Source organism: Hyperolius riggenbachi, chromosome 7 (genome assembly GCF_040937935.1).
Source record: "Hyperolius riggenbachi isolate aHypRig1 chromosome 7, aHypRig1.pri, whole genome shotgun sequence".
In the NCBI taxonomy this organism is placed as follows: domain Eukaryota; kingdom Metazoa; phylum Chordata; class Amphibia; order Anura; family Hyperoliidae; genus Hyperolius; species Hyperolius riggenbachi.
This window is the reverse complement of record NC_090652.1, coordinates 10,560,110-10,582,617: the sequence shown is the minus strand read 5'-3', so window position 1 is coordinate 10,582,617 and position 22,508 is coordinate 10,560,110. Positions and strand designations below refer to the sequence as shown.

General features: G+C 45.0%; 2 protein-coding genes across 2 annotated transcripts in view; both read right to left on the bottom strand.

Annotated features, from left to right (window-relative positions):
- Nucleotides 1–22,508, bottom strand: part of LOC137524086 (NXPE family member 4-like) — a 405,433-nt gene that overhangs the window by 205,558 nt on the left and 177,367 nt on the right. The gene's annotated exons all lie outside the window — the stretch shown is intronic.
- LOC137525333 (neurofilament medium polypeptide-like) overlaps nucleotides 6,724–22,508 on the bottom strand; it is a 53,537-nt gene continuing 37,752 nt past the window's right edge. The window contains exons 3-6 of the mRNA XM_068246387.1: nucleotides 21,384–21,448; nucleotides 18,188–18,669; nucleotides 13,486–13,526; nucleotides 6,724–8,590 (exon numbers count right to left, since the gene is read on the bottom strand). Of these exons, the coding sequence (XP_068102488.1) occupies nucleotides 8,514–8,590; nucleotides 13,486–13,526; nucleotides 18,188–18,669; nucleotides 21,384–21,448 (665 nt within the window). The 3' untranslated portion in view covers nucleotides 6,724–8,513. The remainder of the gene's footprint in view (nucleotides 8,591–13,485; nucleotides 13,527–18,187; nucleotides 18,670–21,383; nucleotides 21,449–22,508) is intronic.

The window sequence follows — 22,508 nt, the reverse complement described above, 5'->3', positions numbered from 1 at the left end:
TAGTTATTTGTGTGTTAGGCACTGTACATACACATGACTATCTCATCATGTCACATGTCACTTCGGGTATCCTTTAAGTATGGATGAGCAGAGCAAACCATGAGCCATTTCCTAAGCTTAGCAATAGGGGGCGACACACAAGTATCTTAAAGTGTTCCCAAAGTGGATTGGGGGGGGGGGGGGGGGGGGAAATAAGATACTTACCTAGGAATAGTGAATCCCCTAGATCCTGCATAGGCTTCCTGTGTCCTGGACCCACCGTTGCCACACGTGGACTCCTGGAACACATCTGGCAGGAACTCATTAGATATCCTATCCTTACTACGCTTCCCATATGTCCGAGCGTGGCCAAACTGTGCCACATCAAGCCAGCATATGCAGACAGACAGACAAATGACAGGGCTCAAGGCTGTACCTGCAATGTAGACCAACAGACCAGGCCGGCCCGCTCATGAGGCGGGGTGAAACCTTTGCCTCAGGCGGCACATCTGGGGGGGCGGCAACCGCCTGTCCGTGGGTGGGGGGCCGCCCGCCAAGCTGGAGGAGTAGCGGGCAGAAAGGGGGTATTGGGCCTAGCTATTGAGGGGGGGGGGTTGGACCCCCCCTCCCTCACCTGGGTCCCCTGATCTGTGCTCCCTTCCAGCTGTAAATAGTTAAGTACCAGTGTGTAGATTAAGAGGCAACTGGCGGGGATCACTCGCCTCTTCTGCGTTCCAGCGAGTGCTCCACTGACGTCACTTCCTGGAACGCCGCCCACTGTATTGTAAGTGGACGGCGTTGCAGGAAGTGACATCAGTGGAGCGCACTTTGGAATGCGGAAAAGGTGAGTGATCCCCGCCCATTGCCTCTTAATCTATACGCTGGTACTTCACTATTTACAGCTGGAGGGGTGCGCAGATCGTGGGACCCAGGAGAGGGAGGGAGGGGGTCCGACCCCCCCCCCCTCCCCACCGCTAGGACCAATACCCCCTTCCTGCCCGCTACCCCTCCAGCTCAGTGCCCCCCACCCAGCCACGGGCGGGGGCGGCGATTTTTGTAAAATTTTGTCTCAAGCGGCAAAAAGTCTAGGGCCAGCCCTGCCAACAGAGGCAATGCAAAGCCCCACTGGAGCGAAGTACATGCCTTGAATGCAAAACAGATGCAAATTATGTACTAATTCTAATCTAAAATTTGTGAAATGTTGAAAGTAGATTTGAAGCAATGAATGCAGCTAGCCACTAGTATACTTGCGTTCAATTTGCACAGCGGGATTCAGGTAAAACTTCTGTTTGAAAGCGCTGCCATCTCTCCCGCTGTGCAAATCGAACGTAAGTATACTAGTGGCTAGTAAAATCAAATCTACTTTCAACATTTTAGATTAGAATTAGTACATAATTTGCATATGCTTTGCATGCAAGGCATGTATTTAGCCAGAACCGGGACAAGGTCCTCCAGCACCCAAGGCTGAGACACCAAAGTGCGCCCCTCTATCCCTCCCAGAGCTAGGACAAGGTCCTCCAGCACCCAAGGCTGAGACACCAAAGTGCGCCCCTCCATCCCTCCCACCCCAGCTGTCACACACTGATTGCTATTAGACTAAGAGGGCCACAGGGCCCACAACCTCCCCAACACCTTAATATCTAGTTATCTGGCTTGCAGTCACTGCTATGTATCCCCTTTTCTTATTTATTTCTGCTTCAAACACAATTAGGAATGACAGCTGAATGAATTCTGTGCCCCCTCCTACACTGCGCCCTGAGGCTGGAGCCTCTCCAGCCTATGCCTCGGCCCGGCCCTGTATTTAGCCCCTGCATTGCCTCTGTTGGCTTACATTGCAGGTGCAGCCTTGAGCGCTGTCATTTGTCTGTCTCTCTGCTTGATGTAATGTGTATACCATTTATAGCGTAAATGAGAACAGAGGCGCCAAAAGAGTAAAAACAATAATTAAAAGGTTTAAAAATGCTTAGGAGGCAGTGGTGGACTTACCTCCTACAAGCAGACACAACAAGCTGTTATCATTTACGCTATATCTAATATCCACCCTTGGTGGAGGGGGATACCCCATTTTCTTGCTATCTACAGAGAGCGACTTCTTGGTCCTGAGTGGGGACAGGACAATTTCCTCACCTGCCTATACAGTGGTTGCCTGGAGGTAACCCTGGTTTGTGAGTATATCGTTCTACTCCTCTTTATATAACCCACTGTCACAACCTACTACACTATATTTGGCTCTCGGTTCTTCTCTTTACATGTATACCATTTATGATTAGCAGCACGAGGAATATTATGTTTTTATTGCTAGACCAACGTTAGGCCTTCCCCAAGGGGATCCGTCACCACCGTGGGGAAGTCTATTAGGTAATAATCTGTGCTCATATTATTTATTGCAGCTAACACCCTCTTTAACCTGTAGTGAGTGCTAGGTGTGTAATATTGTCCAGCTCCTGGAGCTCTGCACATCCATGCAGATAGATCATTCAGGTATACCTTCTGTTTGAAAGCGCTGCCATGTCTCCCGCTGTGCCAGCATGCAGACAGCCTGTTTCTAACTTTCTAGTCCTCGTCAGTGCATGGTATGGATTGATATGGCTCTATGGGATAGGACTTGGATTGATGTGGCTCTGTAACATGTATAAGCTATAGGCACACCAGCGGTTCTGGAGGTGTGCCTGGTTTTCAGTAGTGATGGGCCGAACCTCCGATTTTAGGTTCGCGAACTTCCGCGGAAGGTTCGGTTCGTGGAAAAGTTCGTGAACCGCAATAGACTACAATGGGGAGGCGAACTTTGAAAAATAGAAAAAATTATGCTAGCCCCAAAAGTGATGGAAAAGATGTTTCAAGGGGTCTAACACCTGGAGGGGGGCATGGTGGAGTGGGATACACACCAAAAGTCCCGGGGAAAAATCTGGATGTGAAGCAAGACAGCGTTTTTAAGGGCAGAAATCACATTGAATGCTAAATTGCAGGCCTAACGTGCTTTCAAACATCTTGCATGTGTATACATCAATCAGGTAGTGTAATTAGAGTACTGCTTCACACTGACACACCAAAATCACTGTGTAACACACCGCAAGTTACCAGCTGTTTGTGTAGTGACGGCCATGCTGGACTACTGCGCAACATGGTGAGATTGCTCTTCCTCACTCAGTGATGTCAGGTAATGTGTGACTTCCTTCTCAACTTTCCATGGCATTGTTAAAAAGCTTGCGTTTTGTTTTTAAATTACATTTTCTACTTGCTGTGTACTTGTTCAGTACCGCTACAATGAGAATTCTATGGAGGCGGGCAAGTCTGACATTGTGACCCCGGGTAATGGCCGGGGAATGAGGGGTTTGAATCCGGTGTGGAGCCTGAGCAACGGCTACCACTACACATCCAAGGAGGGCAGCAGGTAGGCATGCACGCCCGCCCGCCCCCAGGTAGTGACCAAAAATAACAATACAGGAGGACTATCGAGGGCTTGCTGTATTTGAAATGAATGTACTTTAAATCCCTTAACGAGAACCAGTTATGGCGGGCAAAGATGACACCACATTCCTTTCACGAGAATCATATGGAGGCGGGCAAGTCTGACATTGTCACCACGGGTAATGGGCGGGGAATGAAGGTTGGATTCCGGCCCGAAGTGGGAGCCTGCTGAGACCCATGCTGTAGCTGCCCTGACCGTGCTTTGCAGACCAGGCATCTGTGATCAGATGGACCCTTGACCCAGCGGAAGACAAACCAAGTCGAAAGCATTTGTCAAGAATATTTTACGGAGGGCAAGTTTTTTTTTTGCTTTTTTTTTTTTCAATTGTTTGAAACTGCAGATGGTTGTATTTTTAAATTGTTTGAAAATGTAGATGGTTGTATTTTTCAATTGTTTAAAACTGTATCCATTCAAGTGCAAGTTATGCACTGACTGCCAGGTATAATGTTCAGTCACAGATGCAGTGAAAGGTATGCAGTGACTGCAAACAGCCGTTTGTGTAGTGACGGCCGTGCTGGACTGGTGCGCACCATGACGAGAGTACAGGTGATGGTGGTTTTTCAGCCCATATGGTCGCCCGGCTGATGTAGCTGAATGACAGAACAGTGACTGTCCAGCTGATCAAATTTGGTCTGACCACAATGAACTAACTCAGACGGATGAGGTGGTGTACCTGCGCCTTCTTCTTGTTGTTGCAGTAGTAGCTGTGAATCAGTGATTTCACCACCACAACCACCAAATAACTCCTGCGAAGTGTCAAATGCAGCGGATGTGGTGCTTGTTGTAGCGCTGGTAGCACTGGCTGCGGGAGATGAGGTCTTCTGTGTTAAATACTCAAGCACGTCCTCACAATTTTGGGAAGTGATGGCACGTGCCTTCTTCTGAGCACTGTACTTTGGGCCAGGTCCGCACGAAATCACAGCAACACCATCTAGCACAGACCTGCCAGTGCCAGGTGGCCTTCCTCTGGGTCTTCCTCTACCTTCCTCTTCCTCTACCTGGTTTGTCCATCTCGGGGGGAAGCTAGGTATATGCAGGTGAGTTCACTCAACAGAAAAGGTAGATATGCAGTGAGGTGAGTTCACTCAACCCAAAGGTAGCTATATATGCAGTGAGGTGAGTTCACTCAACAGAAAAGGTAGATATGCAGTGAGGTGAGTTCATTCAACCCAAAGGTAGTTATATATGCAGTGAGGTGAGTTCACTGAACACAACAGGTAGTTAGATGCAGTCAGCTGAGTTCACTCAACACAAACTTAGTTATATGCAGTGAGGAGAGTTCACTCAACAGAAAAGGTAGATATGCAGTGAGGTGAGTTCATTCAACCCAAAGGTAGTTATATATGCAGTGAGGTGAGTTCACTGAACACAACAGGTAGTTAGATGCAGTCAGCTGAGTTCACTCAACACAAAGGTAGTTATATGCAGTGAGGTGAGTTCACTCAACTTAAAAGGTAGTTATATGCAGTGACGCAAGTTCACTCAACACAAAAGGTAGTTATGTGCAGCGAGGTGGGTTCACTCAACACAAACGTAGGTGTATGCAGTGATGAGGTGGGTTAACTAAACACAACAGGTACTAGTAGTAGGTAAATGCAGTACTGGGTAGGTAGTACAATGTGCAGCTCCCTGTCACACACACAGGTGTCACTGAATGTGCTGCTGAATGCTGGTGGGCTGCTGGCAGTGGGACACACACAGTATGCATTAGCAATGCTGTCTAAAAAACACAAGTGTCTCACACACACAGGTAGTCACTGAATGTGCTGCTGCTGCTGGCAGTGGGACACACAGTGTGAATTAGCAATGCTGTCTAAAAAACACAAGTGTTAAGTTTCAAACACAGGAAAAAAAATTTATCACACGAGCAGGATGAGCTCTGAAAAGAGCTTTTCTGGGGTGCTATTATAGCAATAAGATTCAGCTAAGCAAGCTAAGAAGGCAAGAGCCTGACTAATCTGTCCCTAGGAGAACAAGTCTGCAGCAGCTGTCCCTATTCTGTCTCTAGCAGACACACGAGTGAGGCTAATGGCCGCCGGAGCCTGCCTTATATAAGGGGGGTGGGGCTCCAGGGCTTAGTATAGCCGGATTGGCTACAATGTGCCTGCTGACTGTGATGCAGAGGGTCAAAGTTGACCCTCATAGAGCATTATGGGGCGAATCGAACTTCCGGGAAAGTTCGCCTTCGCCGGTGAAGGCGAACCACCCGATGTTCGCCTGGAACCGTTCGCCGGCGAACCGTTCGGCCCATCTCTACTTTTCAGGGGCATAAAGAAATGATTTGCATATTAAGCAGTGATTGAATGTGTGTACACCCCCTAAAGCCTTGTGCACATGCTTGCCGACAGGAATTGGGACCCGATGCCTCGACGCTTTACAGATGCATCACTAGCCTGCAGGCTAGTGATGTGTTCTGTTGCTATATGAGGACGGAGGTGGAGGAATGACACGTTGTCAGATTTGTCTATTAAATTCATCTGAAACTTTAAAGAGGAACTTCAGCCTAAACAAACATACTGTCATTAAGTTACTGTCATTAAGTTAAGGAACAATAGCTGACTCCTGCAGTGTACTCTGCCCGGAGATTTATCAGTGCTACGCGCTGGACTGATTACAAGCTGCTGTAACGTCTCATTAGCAGCCGAGGGGAGGGCCCCAGAATGCTTTGCAGTATAGTATGCGGCTTGCGTCCTCTTGGTTCTAACAGCTTTGCTGATAAGCACACATCAAAGGTAAGAGAGATTTTTATCTTCACTAATGCCTTTTTGGCTTCCTTCTAAACTGTTTAACACAGGAGAATAGAGGTTTAAATTAGCTTCTGCAGCCTGACAGTTACTCTTTAAAAGAACAGGCAAATGTTTGTGATTTCATGGGGGCAGCCATCTTTTTGGTTGAAAGGAGGTGACAGGGAGCATGAGACACAGTTCCAACTGTTCTGTCTCCTGATCACCCCTCCCAGCTGCGCGTTAGGCTTCAAATCTCAAAATCAAAAATTTAAAAAAAAATTTTTCACCAAAACAGCAGAACGAGAACATCAGAAATCCCATCATGCTTTGCACAGCATCAGGGGAAAAAGCCCGGGCAGTTTTCTTCTTTGCAGCTAAAAATGATGCTTGGGTAAGAAAAACAAAGTTCTGATGCTGTGATACTGTTAAACGCCAATCCTTTTCAGTGCTGCTGAATAGATTTTTGTCTGAAGGTTCACTTTAATATCTCTCAAACGTTCTCTGTAGCCAGCTGTCCGATCATACAGTACAAAGGAGATGAGAAACGCATTGATTGTCAAACTGCTCAGAAGACCGTTATTTTATTTTTTAACAAATCAATTCATTAGTGTGTTTGTGTGGTAGAAATGCTCATAATTAACAGCAGCTATGAAGTATCTTCCTACATTTTATTTGAAGCTACGCCATTACACAGAGCAGCTAAAAAAGACTGTTATCAGCAATATTTTAAAGCAGACTGTAGACCAGGGAAAACAAATATTTAAATAATGTGCTAACTGTTTATTATAGAAACTAGGAAATTGTATAAACTAGAAAAATGCCTTTAAAGGGCCACTCTGGTGAAAAAAAAGTAAGCAGTTAAAATCTGAGAGAACCAGACAGGTCCATCTCCTCATGGGGGATTCTCTGAGGTTTTTTTTTCTTTTGTTTTCAAAACCATTTCCTGAATGGCAGTTTAACTTCCAACATAGGAAGATACCAGCCAGCCTCCCTACTCACTTGCACACTGTTTTCTCAGACTTAGCAACTGCCGTTAAGGAAATGCTTTTGAAAACATAGAAAATCCTGAGAATCCCCCATGAGGAGATTGACTAGTCCAAAACCTGTCAGTTCTGTCATATTTTAACTGCTTGCGTTTTCCATTGAAGTGGCCCTTTAACATACACTGAGGTTTGTAAAATGCACTCTCCATCCAGCCAGCCGTGGACTAAACACCACCTGAACTTAGGAAGTAGTGAGAGTATTGCATGGTCCAATATGAAACCTACAGAGAGACCATTCCATGCTTCTTGCCATGGCTGGCCCTGCATAGGAAATCTGCATTCTTATATAGGATAACCACTGCGGATGGCATCAGGCCTTGCTGCATACGCAGGCTGGCATGGCAATAATATGATCAGGGCCAGATTTATATAAAGGCCTTGGTCTTGGGCGGCTGGACACATGAAAGAGGGGTGGCAGCATATGGGAGAGGGGGCTGTACCTGGGAAGGGACGCTGCAAATTGTGAGCAATGCATAAAAGAGGGGAGATGCTCCCACAAAAAGATAAGGATAGCAAGGTGACGCTGCACATGGATGTTACATATGGAAGAGGGGGCTACACATGGTATGGGGGGAGGGAGGGCTGCTGAACATGTATGTTACCCACACAAGAGGAGGCAGCACATGGAATGGGAGGGGCTGCTGTACATAGATGTTACACACAGTAAAGGGGGCAGCACATGGAAGGGGAGGGGACTGTACATGGGTGTTTCCCACAGAAGAGGGGTCTGCACACGGAATGGGAGAAGCTACAGTACATGGATGTTACACATGCAAGAGGGGGCTGCACTTGGAATGAGAGGGGCTGCTGCACATGGATGTTACACATGGAAGAGGGGGCTGCACATGGAATGGGAGGGGGCTGCTGTACATGGATACATATGGAAGAGGGGGCTGCACATGGAATGGGAGGGGGGTGCTGTACATGGATGTTACACAAGGAAGTGGGGGCTGCACATGGAATGGGAGAGGCTACAGTACATGGATGTTACACATGGAAGAGGGGGCTGCACTTGGAATGGGAGGGGGCTGCTGTACATGGATGTTACACAAGGAAGAGGGGGCTGCACATGGAATGGGAGAGGCTACAGCACATGGATGTTACACATGGAAGAGGGGGCTGCACATGGAATGGGAGAGGCTACAGCACATGGATGTTACACATGGAAGAGGGGGCTGCACATGGTATGGGAGAAGGGGGGGATCTGTTGCACATGGAAGAGGAGCTGTGACAAAGTTGGCCTAGGGGCAGAAAGTATAAATCCAGCCTTGGATTTGATGCCAGGAGTTTCTTCTTTCAGATGATTCCAAACTGGGCCAGTTCGTGCAGCTCCAAGTGGCTAAACGCCTCCCAGGGGCAAATAACTGTGATATCTGGAAGACAAATATTCATTAGCAATTTAACATTCATTTTTATCCTTAGTCATATCACTCCTTACTACTGCTTACAACTCAAACACTAGGTGGCAGCATTGCCTCATAAAATGTGTTAGTTTAGAAAAACCATCAGGGAACAATAAAGCTCGGTTCGCAGCTGCAGCAGTTGGACCGTGTACGGCCCGTGGGATTGGACAGTGTATTGCCTTTCCGATGGTCCGCCATGGTCCAGCTGGAGTCCGGGGCAGATGCGTGACCCCCATAGGCTATATGGGGAAGGCATCCGCCTGCCTGTGATTATCACAGACTGCACAGAATTGCGACCCGCGTTCCAATGGATCCAATTTCAAAGCCCACAGACATGCAATCGTCACCAAAATTGCTGTGTGTGTTAAAGGGAATAGTAGAACAAAGCAAGAATTAAGACCTTGTAGTTTTTGAGAAAATCAATTTTAAAAATACAAAGAAAAATGTTTTTTAAAGAAAACCTGTACTGAAAATAGTTCCCCTGGGGGGTACTCACCTCGGGTGGGGGAAGCCTCTGGACCCTATCGAGGCTTCTCCCATCCTCCTGCGTCCCACGGCGGTCTCGCTGCAGCCCCCGGAACGCACAGGCGACAATTGTCAGCCTGTGCAATATTTGCCTTTTCTGGCTCCAGCAGGGGCGCTGTTGTGGCTCTTCTGACGGAGATAGGCGAAAATAGCCGATCTCTGTCGGGTCCGCTCTACGGCACAGGCACAGGAGACTTGCGCCTGTGCAGTACAGCAGCCTGACGGAGATCGGGTATTTCAGCCTATCTCCGTGGGAAGAGCGGATACTGCGCCTGCGCTAGAGCCAAAAGGTAAATATTTACATCGGCGCCGCTCCGGGGGGAATTTTCTCCACCACCGTGGGACCGATGAGGACGGGGGAAGCCTCAATAGGATCTGGAGGCTTCCCCCACCCGAGGTAAGTACCCCCCAGGGGAGGTTTTTTCATTACAGATTTTCTTTAAACTGTAATTTTTCTAAATTAAAAAAAAAATTATTTTCATTTTTAAAACCCATTTTCTCAAACTACAAGGTCTTTTTGAAAATTATTTTTTTACGTGTACCCACTATGCTCCTTAACCTCCTGAACGATAATCCCGAGCTCAGCTCGGGGTATGTCGCGCAGGAGGAGGATTTCTCAGGCCCTGGTGGGCCGATTTGCATAATTTTTTTTTGTTACACGCAGCTAGCACTTTGCTAGCTGCGTGTAACTTCTGATCGCCGCCGCCGATCCGCCGCTACCCGCCGTGCCGCGCAGCCCTCCCCCCCCTCCCCGACCCCTTGCGCAGCCTGGCCAATCATTGCCAGGCAACGCTGAGGGGTGGATCGGGACTCCCTCTGACGTCACAACGTCATCCCGCCCCGTCGCCATGGCGACCGGGGAAGCCCAGCAGGAAATGCCATTCTGAACGGGATTTCCTGCTTACTCTGATCGCCGAAGGCAATCGGAGTGGGTGGGGGGATGCCGCTGCGCTGCGGCTATCAAGTAGCGAGCCCTGAGCTCACTACATGATTTAAAAAATTTAAAAAATAGTGCTGCGCCCCCTCCTGGGCGATATAATTGTATCGCCCAGAGGGTTAAAGAGGAGCAGTCAGCCATACTATCTCAGAAAAAAAACACACACATATATAATGTAAGTAGATAAATACTTGCAATGCTTACATAACACATGTATTGTACTGTCCATGTTTTGATTTTAGTGATCTTTCTACAGTAGAAAAAGAGAAAATACTTCCTAGCATTTCCCATGTTAAGTGTGGCTATTTGAAGCCAATTCTGATGTCATTTCCTCCGTTACTCTCCCTCTGATTGTGTATCCACTAAAGAAAGTGCATTGAGGAATATTGGCCAATCAGAGAGGAACACAGGTGTGGGAGGGGAAACCAGGAGGGAAAGAGGCTTCAGCCAATCAGGCTGCATTAGTTAAGTCTGAGGGGGAAGTAGAGAAACAAAAAAGGACAACCCAGCATGCCCTGCAACTTCCTTTCTGTGTACCAAATTTTGTGTGTACCAAATAAGTCAGGTAAACTGGGGAATGGTCATTTATCAACAAGAAAAGTAATAGTGATGTGTAACGTTTGGATTGCCTGATTAGCATCCTTATTACTTGTTTACCAGATAAAAATAAAGCATTGATTTTATGCCCGACAGTTACTTTAACATATGTAGCAATGGTGGCATTAACCGGTATGGGGGCTTTGCTGTTCGTTGCCAAAATCGGCACGCAGTTATGCGTAAATTCGCACGGAATTGCGAAAGCTTATAATTACATACAAAATTTAATTACGCTTTTCCCCGAAATTTTGCATGAAGATTACAATGTGTAAATGCGAATTACGATGTATAATTAAGCATAGGTGTAATTTCTGCTCATGACATCTGTTAGGGTAGGAACTCACTAGGCAGTGCGGGAAAGGTAGCGTTTTGCTGCATATGCGTTTGTGCATTTTACGTGCGTTTGCGGTTCGCATTCATAAATCGCATAAGCATTTTGTATGCGTTTTTTATGCAAATCGCTAGGGAGACAACAGGAAGCGGAAATGCATCATCATACTTGGGGTTATTTTTACGCACTAAAACGCAATACCTCTGCGTTACCATTGAATTTCATTAGCTGCGTTTTGGAAAAATATGCAGCAAGACCAGTGATTTTTAAAAAGCACATTGCAGAATGCAAGCATATGCGTTTTTCCATGCGGCCCATTGACTTGCATTATGTGCGTTTTCCGCAACGCTAGCGTTTCTGCCTAGTGTGTGCCTATCCTCAGGCTTCTGGCTGCTGGCCACAAGGGAGGGTCAATGCGATGCAAATAATCTCGAGTTGATGCAGCATTATGCAAATTATGTATGCAAACTTGAAAATGGACCAATTTGTCATAAGCAGGATTTGATTGGTTCATGTTCAAGCTGCATAAATCTTGCGTATAAAATTTGCATAATGCTGATTCAACTCAAAATTATTTGCATCTCATTGGCTATCCATACTGGCCACGAGCATTTGCAACAGCGCACGTGTCATCGTTTGGCAGGCAGAGGTGTTACACCGACGCAAAATACTTTTCTTGTGTGCCAAAAAATGACAATGGTGCAACACTGTGTGTGTTTTTTGCTATCAACTACATTAGCTGCTGTGAAAAAAAAAAACAGCATATTTTTCCACGTGTAAACACACACAGTGTGCAGAAACACGCGTGCAGAAGAACGCACACAGAAAACTGAAAAACGCATGCACCCAGCCGAAACTGAATGTCAGCGTTCGTATTTCTTATTAAAGCAAAACAAAAATTTAAAAAAAAATGCTGCCCAGTCTTTTTTTAAAAGGCAGCTGTGGGCGGAGCATCCTGCAAAATGTCAGTGGCCAAAGGGGGTTAAAGACGCATTTAATTGTATTAGTTAAGTAAATCGGGATTATGCTTTCCAAGTCATCCTGTCCTGATGGCGGTAATCCTCCCCTGTCTTTCTATGACGAGATGCAGGAAGAGGATAAGGAGCTTATTTCTGCTGACACAATCCGCTTACTGGCTGCGCATTTATCAGCAAGGAAGACAACGCTTGCTGCTTGCGGGAAACTTTGCAGAACAGTTTTCAGAGGTATTTCTCTTTCGGCCTCTTTCAGGGCCCTTTACCACAGGCGACTGAACTGTCTGCTCAGCGAGCAGTTACCAGGCAGCAGCGAGCAGTTTCCAGACAACAGGGAGCAGTTTCCAGACAACAGGGAGCAGTTTCCAGACAACAGGGAGCAGTTTCCAGACAACAGGGAGCAGTTTACAGGCAACAGGGAGCAGTTTCCAGACAACAGGGAGCAGTTTACAGGCAACAGGGAGCAGTTTCCAGACAACAGGGAGCAGTTTACAGGCAACAGGGAGCAGTTTCCAGACAACAGGGAGCAGTTTCCAGGCAACAGGGAGCAGTTTCCAGGCAACAGGGAGCAGTTTCCAGGCAACAGGGAGCAGTTTCCAGGCAACAGGGAGCAGTTGGCAGGCAGCAGCAAGCAGTTCTGAGAGTTCGACAATCATTTCACTGCCTATCAACTACTCATGGAAAAAGAGCACTTAAGGTGGCCATACAACTAAAAGATCCATTTGTATGCCAATTCGATAAATACGATTGGTTGTCCCCAAAAATTGACCGCTTATTTTTGTTTTTGATCGCGAGATAGAATTTCCTGTTTTTTTTGTTTAAGAGATTGAACATGTTGGAAAATTCAGACCAAGTTTATCAAGAATTGTATGGTGTGTGATAGCTTGTGAAATTGTATTTGACCAGAAAAATTGTATGTAACTTTCCAGTACATCCCAAACTTTATTCACTTTTTTTCTCTTGATTTTTCTAACCAACCAATTTGTTTAGAGTTTACGATCTTTTACCCCAAAATTGCACCAATCTCGAAATTACATATGTGGTACCTCAAAAATTCTGATAGAGACCTCAGATCAATCGGAATGATCAAATCAAAATTAAAAAAAAAAATTGGTGTGTGGCCATTCTGGCAGGTGAGGGCGAGCACAGGGAGTTGTCCGCACTGTGATCATTTCTGATTTTTCTTTTCATTATTTTTGTTAGATTTCCTGCACCTCTAGTGAGTAATAAAATTCATTTTGAGTTAATGCAAATTATATGCTAATTTTATGCAGCTTGCAATTGAACCAAAATCCGATACAGCATTGGCTTTGTCCAATCCCAAACTGCATAGATTTGCATTTAAGCATTATTAATAAAAGCATTTCTGCTTTGCTCTAAAACCCTGAAAAATGTCCTACTTGCATCTTACTTTAACCAAAGTAGGAGAAAATACCCAGAGTTCTGTCTTAAATAAGCCAGTTTTAGCATAGTTATCACTAGAAATAATAAATGTATTCACCTGTTCCTAGTCCATCCATTCCTGGAATGTCATCTCCGAAACTGACACGAAAAGTGAAAGAACAGCAAGAATTAGAGGGATACAGCTTTAAAATCATCTGAGTAATATACCGATATTCACTTATGCCGTACTAACATGTTCAACATTGTTTTACAGGATAGATAAAAGAGCAAATATAACTAATAATAATAATATGGTAGGACATTAGACTATGACTATGGTAGGATTAGAGTGTGAGCTCCTCTGAGGACAGTCAGTGACATGACTATGTGCTCTGTAAAGTGCTGCAGAAGATGTCAGTGCTATATAAATACATAATAATAATATGGTAGGACATTAGACAATGACTATGGTAGGATTAGATTGTGAGCTCCTCTGAGGACAGTCAGTGACATGACTATGTGCTCTGTAAAGTGCTGCAGAAGATGTCAGTACTATATAAATACATAATAATAATATGGTAGGACATTAGACTAGGACTATGGTAGGATTAGATTGTGAGCTCCTCGGAGGACAGTCAGTGACATGACTATGTACTCTGTACAGTGCTGCAGAAGATGTCAGTGCTGTATAAATACATAATAATAATAATATGGTAGGACATTACACTATGACTATGGTAGGATTAGATTGTGTGCTCCTCTGAGGACAGTCAGTGACATGACTATGTACTCTGTAATGTGCTGCAGAAGATGTCAGTGCTATATAAATACATAATAATAATATGGTAGGACATTAGACTAGGACTATGGTAGGATTAGATTGTGAGCTCCTCTGAGGACAGTCAGTGACATGACTATGTACTCTGTAATGTGCTGCAGAAGATGTCAGTGCTATATAACTACATAATAATAATATGGTAGGACATTAGACTAGGACTATGGTAGGATTAGATTGTGAGCTCCTCTGAGGACAGTCAGTGACATGACTATGTACTCTGTAATGTGCTGCAGAAGATGTCAGTGCTATATAAATACATAATAATAATATGGTAGGACATTAGACTATGACTATGGTGGGATTAGAGTGTGAGCTCCTCTGAGGACAGTCAGTGACATGACTATGTACTCCTTTAAAGTGTAAAGATTGTATCTAAAGACATAATAATACAAATAATGTTGATATAGTTAGTGTAAAGTACCCTTCCAGCACTAAGATCAGTGACAATCTGCAATCCACAGTGATAGAAATCAGGTGCCCCATCCCACTACATTTCTGCCTAATATTAATGTAAATCAGTTTAAGCCAAAACAAAATGCATGTCTAATATTTCTGAGGATGAATTGGAAGTTATCCTAAATCCTTACAGCACCACTGGTCATTGCTGCTTCAGGATCGGGCTAGAAATAATTACACACTTTCTTGTAATTGTATGTTTTGTTTAATCTCCTGACAAACCATTTGAAACATTAGAACACTATTTTTAAAAGTCTAAACTGCAGTCAAAGTCTTTGAAAGAAAAGATAAGAACTCTCTAAAGCATAATGTTACCGTGGATTCCAGAAAGTTAATTAGGAAGTTTTGGCCGCGGTTGGAACAGAATGAAATTTGGGGAATATTATCTTTGATTAGAAATTGCCAGTGGCGTAGCTAAGGAGCTGTGGGCCCCGATGCAAGTTTTACAATGGGGCCCCCCAAGCACTCTATACATAACAATTTATACGGCGCACCAAAATCTGCCAATGGCAACTACAGTGTCGGAGGTGCAAGAAGGGGATGGGGAACAGTTTGTTAATGATTACCACTATTCAAAGTATCTACAGAAGTCATTATTATGAGCACAGACAGGACCAATAGAGAGCTAATTCTGTAGATAAGGGAGGGCCCTTCGGGGCCCCTCTGGCCCAAGGGCCCCGATGCGGTCGCTACCTCTGCACCCCCTATTGCTACGCCCCTGGAAATTGCCCTGTGCAGTATTGAGAGATGTTGAACTTGAACATATTCACTCTGCGCTGCTATTTTAAGTTTCTAGAAGTCATGATAAAAGTATGCTTTTTTCTTTTCTTTTTTCCAACTGACTTTTTTCCCTAGGAGGTACACTTTTTGTTCGCCTCTTCAAAATAGCTTTTTGGCACCTAGCGATTGAATAAATATTAAAAAAGTGGGGGAAAAAATCATATCAAACTTGTTTTTAGTATTTTTTATTTCTTTTTCTTTTTTTTTGCTTGCAAACATTGTGTTAAATGTATGCCTTTAAAGTGACTCTCTAATAAAAAAAAGTCCCTGGGGGGGACTCACCTCGAGAGACGGAAGCCCCTGGGTCCCAATGAGGCTTCCCCCTCCCCTGTAGCTGCAGGAAATCCAGCGCTGGCTCCCCCGAAGTGTCCCGCAATCCTGGCTCAACAAGCGCTGATTTATTTACCTTGCCTGGCTCCAGCGGGTGGCGCTGTTGCGGCTCTCAGCACGGAGATAGGCGGAAATAGCCGATCTGTCTGGTCTGCTCTACTATGCATACATCGATCAGCTATTTGTGAGCGGAGAGCCGATACTGCGCCTGCGCTGGAGCCGGGAAGGTAAATATTGACATCCCCGCTGTTCGGAGGGGCACAGCGAGACCGCCATGGGACACAGGAGGACGGGGGAAGCCTCGATAGGATCCGGAGGCCTCCCCCACCCGAGGTGTGTACCCCTCAGGGAAACTTTTTTTAGTTACAGGTTTTCTTTGAGGGCTTGGATGCTTTCCTTGCATTAAAGGATGTCCACAGCTATGATTATTAGGTAATTCCTGGGAGAGTTGATCCAGGGATTCATTTGGTTGCCATCGGGAGTCGGGAAGGAATTTCTCCCTTTTAACCTCCTTAGTTGGTATGCCCGAGGATCAGGTTTGCGCATGATGTCATGACGTTGGCGACCTCATCTGCGATCCTCCCCATAGTGAAGACGGTAGCTGTGCGGGGAGGCTGCGCCGATTGCTATGCTAGAGCCAGGCTGGGTAATGTATAAACTGGGGGGATCTGGGGGTTCCAGACACCTTTACTAGCTAGCCTACAGGTTTTACAGCCATTGCAGCAAATTATTTATGGGGGCAAAAAACTAACAAAACCTCCTGAGTGGCATAATGCTCAGGAGGTTAAAGGAATACTGTAGGGGGTCGGGGGAAAATGAGTTGAACTTACCCGAGGCTTCTAATGGTCCCCCGCAGACATCCTGTGTTGGTGCAGCCACTCGCCAATGCTCCGGCCCCGCCTCCGGTTCACTTCTGGAATTTCAGACTTTAAAGTCTGAAAACCACTTCACCTGCGTTGCCATGTCCTCAATCCCGCTGATGTCACCAGGAGCGTACTGCACAGGCACAGATCATACTGCAGCTGCGCAGTACGCTCCTGGTGACATCAGCGGGATCAAGGACACGGTAACGGTGGTTTTCAGACTTTAAATTTTTTTCTAAATTTGCCTCAGGCGGCAAAAAGTCTAGGGCCGGCCCTGAATATATAGAACATTAGTAATGGGGTGTCATATTTTTATTTTCAGTTTAATGGCTTCATTTTCAAGATTGGATAAGACTGTCATGGTAGTTGTTTAAAATCCACACTCTGTCTAGTTAAAGGACCACTGTAATGAGAAGAATATGGAGGCTGCCATATTTAGTTCGTCTTAAAGGACCACTGTTGCGAAAATCTTAAAATTTAAAATACATGTAAACACATACAAATAAGAAACCTGTTTCTTCCAGAGTACAATGAGCCATAAATGACTTTTCTCCTATGTTGCTGTCACTCACAGTAGGTAGCAGAAATCTGACATTACCGACAGATTTTGGGCTAGTCCATCTCTTCATGGGGGATTCTCAGCATGGCCTTTATTCTTTACAAAGACACTTTTATATAAGTGCTTTCTGAGTGCTTTGTGATTGATTAGTGCTTTTTAAAAGTTTCTCACATTCACTTTCATTAAAATTGCGGTAAAAAATGTTGTAAAAATCGCCACGAATTTTCACGTACGTAATCACAGCGATTTTTACACAATTTTTAGTGCGATTTTAATGAAAACGAATGTGAGAAATTTTTAAAAAGCGCTCAGAAAGCACTAATCAATCACAAAGCGCTCAGAAAAGCGTCTATTGTGTGAATCCAGCCTGAAGAGGATTTATACAAAGATGCTGGCCAGCCTCCCTGCTCGCTGCGCACTTTTTTGGCAGTTGGTCAGAGCAACTGCTATTCACTAAGTGCTTTTGAAAATAATGGAACCCCTCATGAGGAGATGGGCTAGTTCAAAACCTGTCTGTTCTGATTTCTGCTACTTACTGTAAGTGACAGCAACATAGGAGACAAGTCATTTGTTTCCTTTTTTTTCTTTTTACTAAACTGAACTTGTGCTTTAAAAAAGGAATTTTAATGCAGGATTGAACTTTATCCCAATCAGTATCTGATACGCCCTTTCCCATGAGAAATCTTTACCTTTTCTCAAATAGATCATAAAGGGGGGGGGGGGGGGGGTTCTGTGTGGCTGATATTGTGGTGAAACCCCTCCCACTGTGTGACGTCATGACCATGGTCCTGACAGCTCCCTGCCTGTGAACCTTGTTGCATTGTGGAAAATAATGGCTTTTTCCAACTGCATAGAACTTTAAAAGTAATGAACATTCCGTACAGATCACCTGGCATAAGAATACTGTAAACAATAAGCAATTTTATTCAGTATGGTATTTTCACTACAGTTCCTCTTTAAGTGTCTGTTTAAAAAAACATAGCCAGATACTTACCCTAAAACGCCCTTTTTGGGGGGTTTGCTTTTAAACTCTTTGGTCCTCCTCTGTTTAAACTTGGGGGCTTTCTTAGGGCTGGCCCCCACTCGGATCGGTTTCCCATCTGATGGGCCAAATGGCGTTGCTGTTGGCTGGTTGGCAGTGGCACCCATGGTGACGTTTTGGATTGGTTCTGGTCCCTCAGTGATGTTTTCCTTCTCCTCTTCTTTCTCGGCTTCTTTCTGCCCCTCCTCCACCTTGGCCTCTTCTACGTTGGCCTCGGCAGTCTCCCCTTTCTCCTCTTCGCCCTTTTCCTCCTCTTTTTCCTCCACCTTCTCATCTTGAGCAGCATTAAGTCCAGTGGGTTCGGGTTCAGGCTCTAGTGGTGGTCCGCTTGGTGGCTGAGGCTGCTGGACGGTTTCGGTGGTGGATATGGCGGCCTGAGGGGCCGGTTGCTCCTCCTCCTCTTCTTCAGGCCTATCTGAGGCCGTTTTAATCCTGTGAAGGGAAAATCACCTCTGTAAACACTCAGGTTTGTGAATGAAAATAATGGTGTCTTTTCAGCAAGAACGCAATTCCAAAGCTACTGGATGGATCCCGATTAGAGATTAGCATAGATTTCACATAATCGTAATTTTGCGTTGTAATTCTCAATGATTCAAAATCGTAATGCGAAATTTCGGGAAAAAGGATAATTAATTTAGTTTGTAAATGAAATACGGAACTGTAATTTTGCGTAATTTTTGAGTAATTTTGTGCCAATTTTAGCGGTTAATGGCAACGCTCCCATATATGCCATTGTCACAAAAAAATGTTGCGTATGTTAAGAATAGTGTGAACAAATACAAAAATATATTTTTCATAAAGATCTTGTAGTTTTTGAGAAGAATGCAAAGGAAAATGGTTTTTAAATTCAGAAAAAATACAATTTAAAAAACATTTTTCCTTGCATTTCTTCAAAAACTTCAAAGTATTTTTCAGCAATTCTTTTTTTTTTTTTTTTTTTTAAACACTTCTTCCTACTCTTTTCCTTAACATACTTAGTAGTTTTGGTGACAATAGCACCAAATTGCGCATGCGGATGACGCGCTTGATGGCAGGGAAGGCAAAGCAGAGGACGTGTTGCGGGGGAAAACGAAACTAAGCTGCGGTGGGGGACCGGAGGACACTCGAGGAGCTGCGAGGGCACAGGACGGCTGCAGGGGGCTTGGGGAAGCCCCAGGTGAGTGAAACTTTTTTTTTTTTCCTCTACAGTTAAGGTTCACTTTAAGGGGTCTGGAGGAGGGAGGTGTTGTGACTGTTGTCTGCGCTTTAGGGACAGGAGGGGTTAATGGCTGCAATACTGTATGTAGTGCAGTCATTAACCCCTCCTGGTCCCCAGACTCCCCAATCCTGATCCCCAAGTGTAGCCATTAACTTTGCTGGGTAGACTTATACTTGAGCCAATAAAAAAAATTCCAGCTTAACCCTCTGGCGGTATAAAAAATTCCGCCAGGAGGGAGCGCAGCAGTTTTTTTTAAATTTTTTTTTCTTATATCATGTAGCGAGCCCAGGGCTCGCTACATGATAGCCACTGCTCAGCGGCATCCCCCCGCCCGCTTCGATCAGGAAATCCCGTTCAAAGAATGGGATTTCCTGGAGGGCTTCCCTCGTCGCCATGGCGACGGGGCGGGATGACGTCACCGACGTCGGGACGTCATTGGGAGTCCCGAACCACCCCTCAGCGCTGCCTGGCACTGATTGGCCAGGCAGCGCACGGGGTCTGGGGGGGGGCGCGCGGCGCGGCGATCGAGCGCGGGGCGGCGGCGATCGGTGTGCTGACGCAGCTAGCAAAGTGCTAGCTGCGTCCAGCAAAAAAAAAATTAAACAAATCGGCCCAGCAGGGCCGGAGAAAACCTCCTGCGCGGCTTACCCCGATCTACGTTCGGGGTTACCGCCAAGGAGGTTAAGAGGGTTGAATATTGGAGTTGACTTATACACAAGGTCGACTTGTATTTCAGTATATATACGGCAATAAGAATCTTTTATGCGCAGCTCCACATAGAGAGATGTGTGAGGCAGGTTTAAATAGTTCTCCTTTTCACCATAATCCAACCGAATGCACCTTTCCAAAGTGAAATAAATAAAAACCTTTGTGCTGGCTCCTAAACCACATGACAGGACCTCCGAGACTCGCTTACATTTTTTAAAAATCTGACCAATGTATCACACACACAACTTCAACATTTTTGAAAAAAAAAAACTCTAAAAAAAATGTTGCTTGGGTCTATAAAGCAAGAATTTGACAATCTAACCCAAACCTTTCAATCTTCATAAAGAATGATCATAAAAATCCACCATTCCTGAATATTTTTTGTAAAAAAAACAAACAAACAAAACAAAACTGGTTCATTTAATGAGACTCCATTTTTAAGAAAAAAATAAAAGAAGATCCGGCATGGAGGATTTTTGTATTAAATTTTTTATAGAAATTGAACGGTGTAGGGTAGATTGTCGATTTCTATTTTTTTTTTCCTGAGTTTTCAATAAAAAAAGTTTTCATAATTGAGTAATTGGTCAGATTTTTCTATTTCGAAAATAAAATTAAAAAAATGTATGGTGTGCGGTCACCTTTGGCTGTACATGACCAGGGCCGGATTTGTACTCTTTACTGCCCAAAGCCGCTGTCAGCAGCCGCCCCCTTCAGTATAGGTAGCCAGTTGACCCCTCCTCCCTTTCCTCCAATATAGGTAGCCAATTGACCCCTCCCCCTTCCCTCCAGTATAGGTAGCCAGATGACCCCTCCCCCTGACCTCCAGTATAGGTAGCCAATTGACCCCGCCCCCTTCCCTCCAGTATAGGTAGCCAGTTGACCCTTCCCTCTAGTATAGGGAGCCACATAACCCTCCCTCCCCCTCCAGTTTAGATAGCCTGATGACTCTGTTCCCTTAAGTATCAGCAGTCTGATGACCCCTTCCCCCACCCTTTCCTCTAGTATAAGAATCCAGATGACCCTCTCTTCTGTATAGATAGCCTGATGACCCCCTCTCCCTCCAGTAAAGGTAGCCAGGTGACCCTTTCCCCCAATATAGCCTGCTGTCCACCTGCCCTTCATTATGTGGTGCTCCTTCATCCTGTGGTGCCTTAGGCCATGGCCTATGTGGCCTTGACTTGAATCCGGCCCTGTACATGACTCAGAGACGGACACTAAGAGAAGTTTGTTATAAATACTTATCGATGTTTCCGCTCCCGTTTCTTGAATTTGAAGCCACCTCCACCTGAATCCTCGTTGCGGCTCATCTACAATGAAACACACAAAAACGTATTAAGCACTTTTCAGAACATGTGCCATTCCATGTGAATGTGCATGGAGAGCAAGTGGCACATCCTCAGACCTCAGGAGAGCACTGATACCTGGCATGTCACCATAGTATCTACTTACTCAAATCACAGACCATTCAAAAGGCAGTGGTAAAAATATGTCATTCTGAAAACACACCCTATCCTTAAATGACAACTGAAGTGAGAAGAGTTGGAGGCTGCCATATTTTTATTTCCTGTTAAACAATACCAGTTGTCTGGCAGTTCTGCTGGTCTATTTGGCTGCAGTAGTGTCTGAATCACACCAGAAACAAGCATGCAGCTAATCTTGTAAGATATGACAATAAAAAAAAAAACACCTGATCTTCTGCATGCTTGTTCAGGGGCTATGGCTAAAAGTACTAGAGACAGAGAATAAGCAGGACAGCCAGGCAACTGGAATTTCTTTGAAGGAAATAAATATGGCAGCTTCCATATCACTCTCACTACAGTTGACCTTTAAAGGATACCCGAAGTGACATGTGACATGATGAGATAGACATGTGTATGTACAGTGCCTAGCACACAAATAACTAGGCTGTGTTCCTTTTTTTCTTTCTCTGCCTGAAAGAGTTAAATATCAGGTATGCAAGTGGCTGACTCAGTCCTGACTCAGACAGGAAGTGATTACAGTGTGACCCTCACTGATAAGAAATTCCAACTATAAAACACTTTCCTAGCAGAAAATGGCTTATGAGAGCAAGAATGCGATAAAAAGGGGAATTTCTTATCAGTGAGGGTCACACTGTAGTTCCTTGGATGACATTTTTTTTCTGAAATATAAATAGTTTTTATGTTATTTGTCACAATTGTGTCTGGTTGTACCATTTTTCATATAATGATACCTCCCAACTTTTTAAGATAAGAAAAAGGGACACTTGAAGACACACCCCTGCCACACCTATAACCACGTCCCCCCCACCACCACCACCACCAAGCCTCTCGTCAGGCATATCACAAAGTATTTAGAATCAAAAGAAGTTGTTCTATCATTCATACC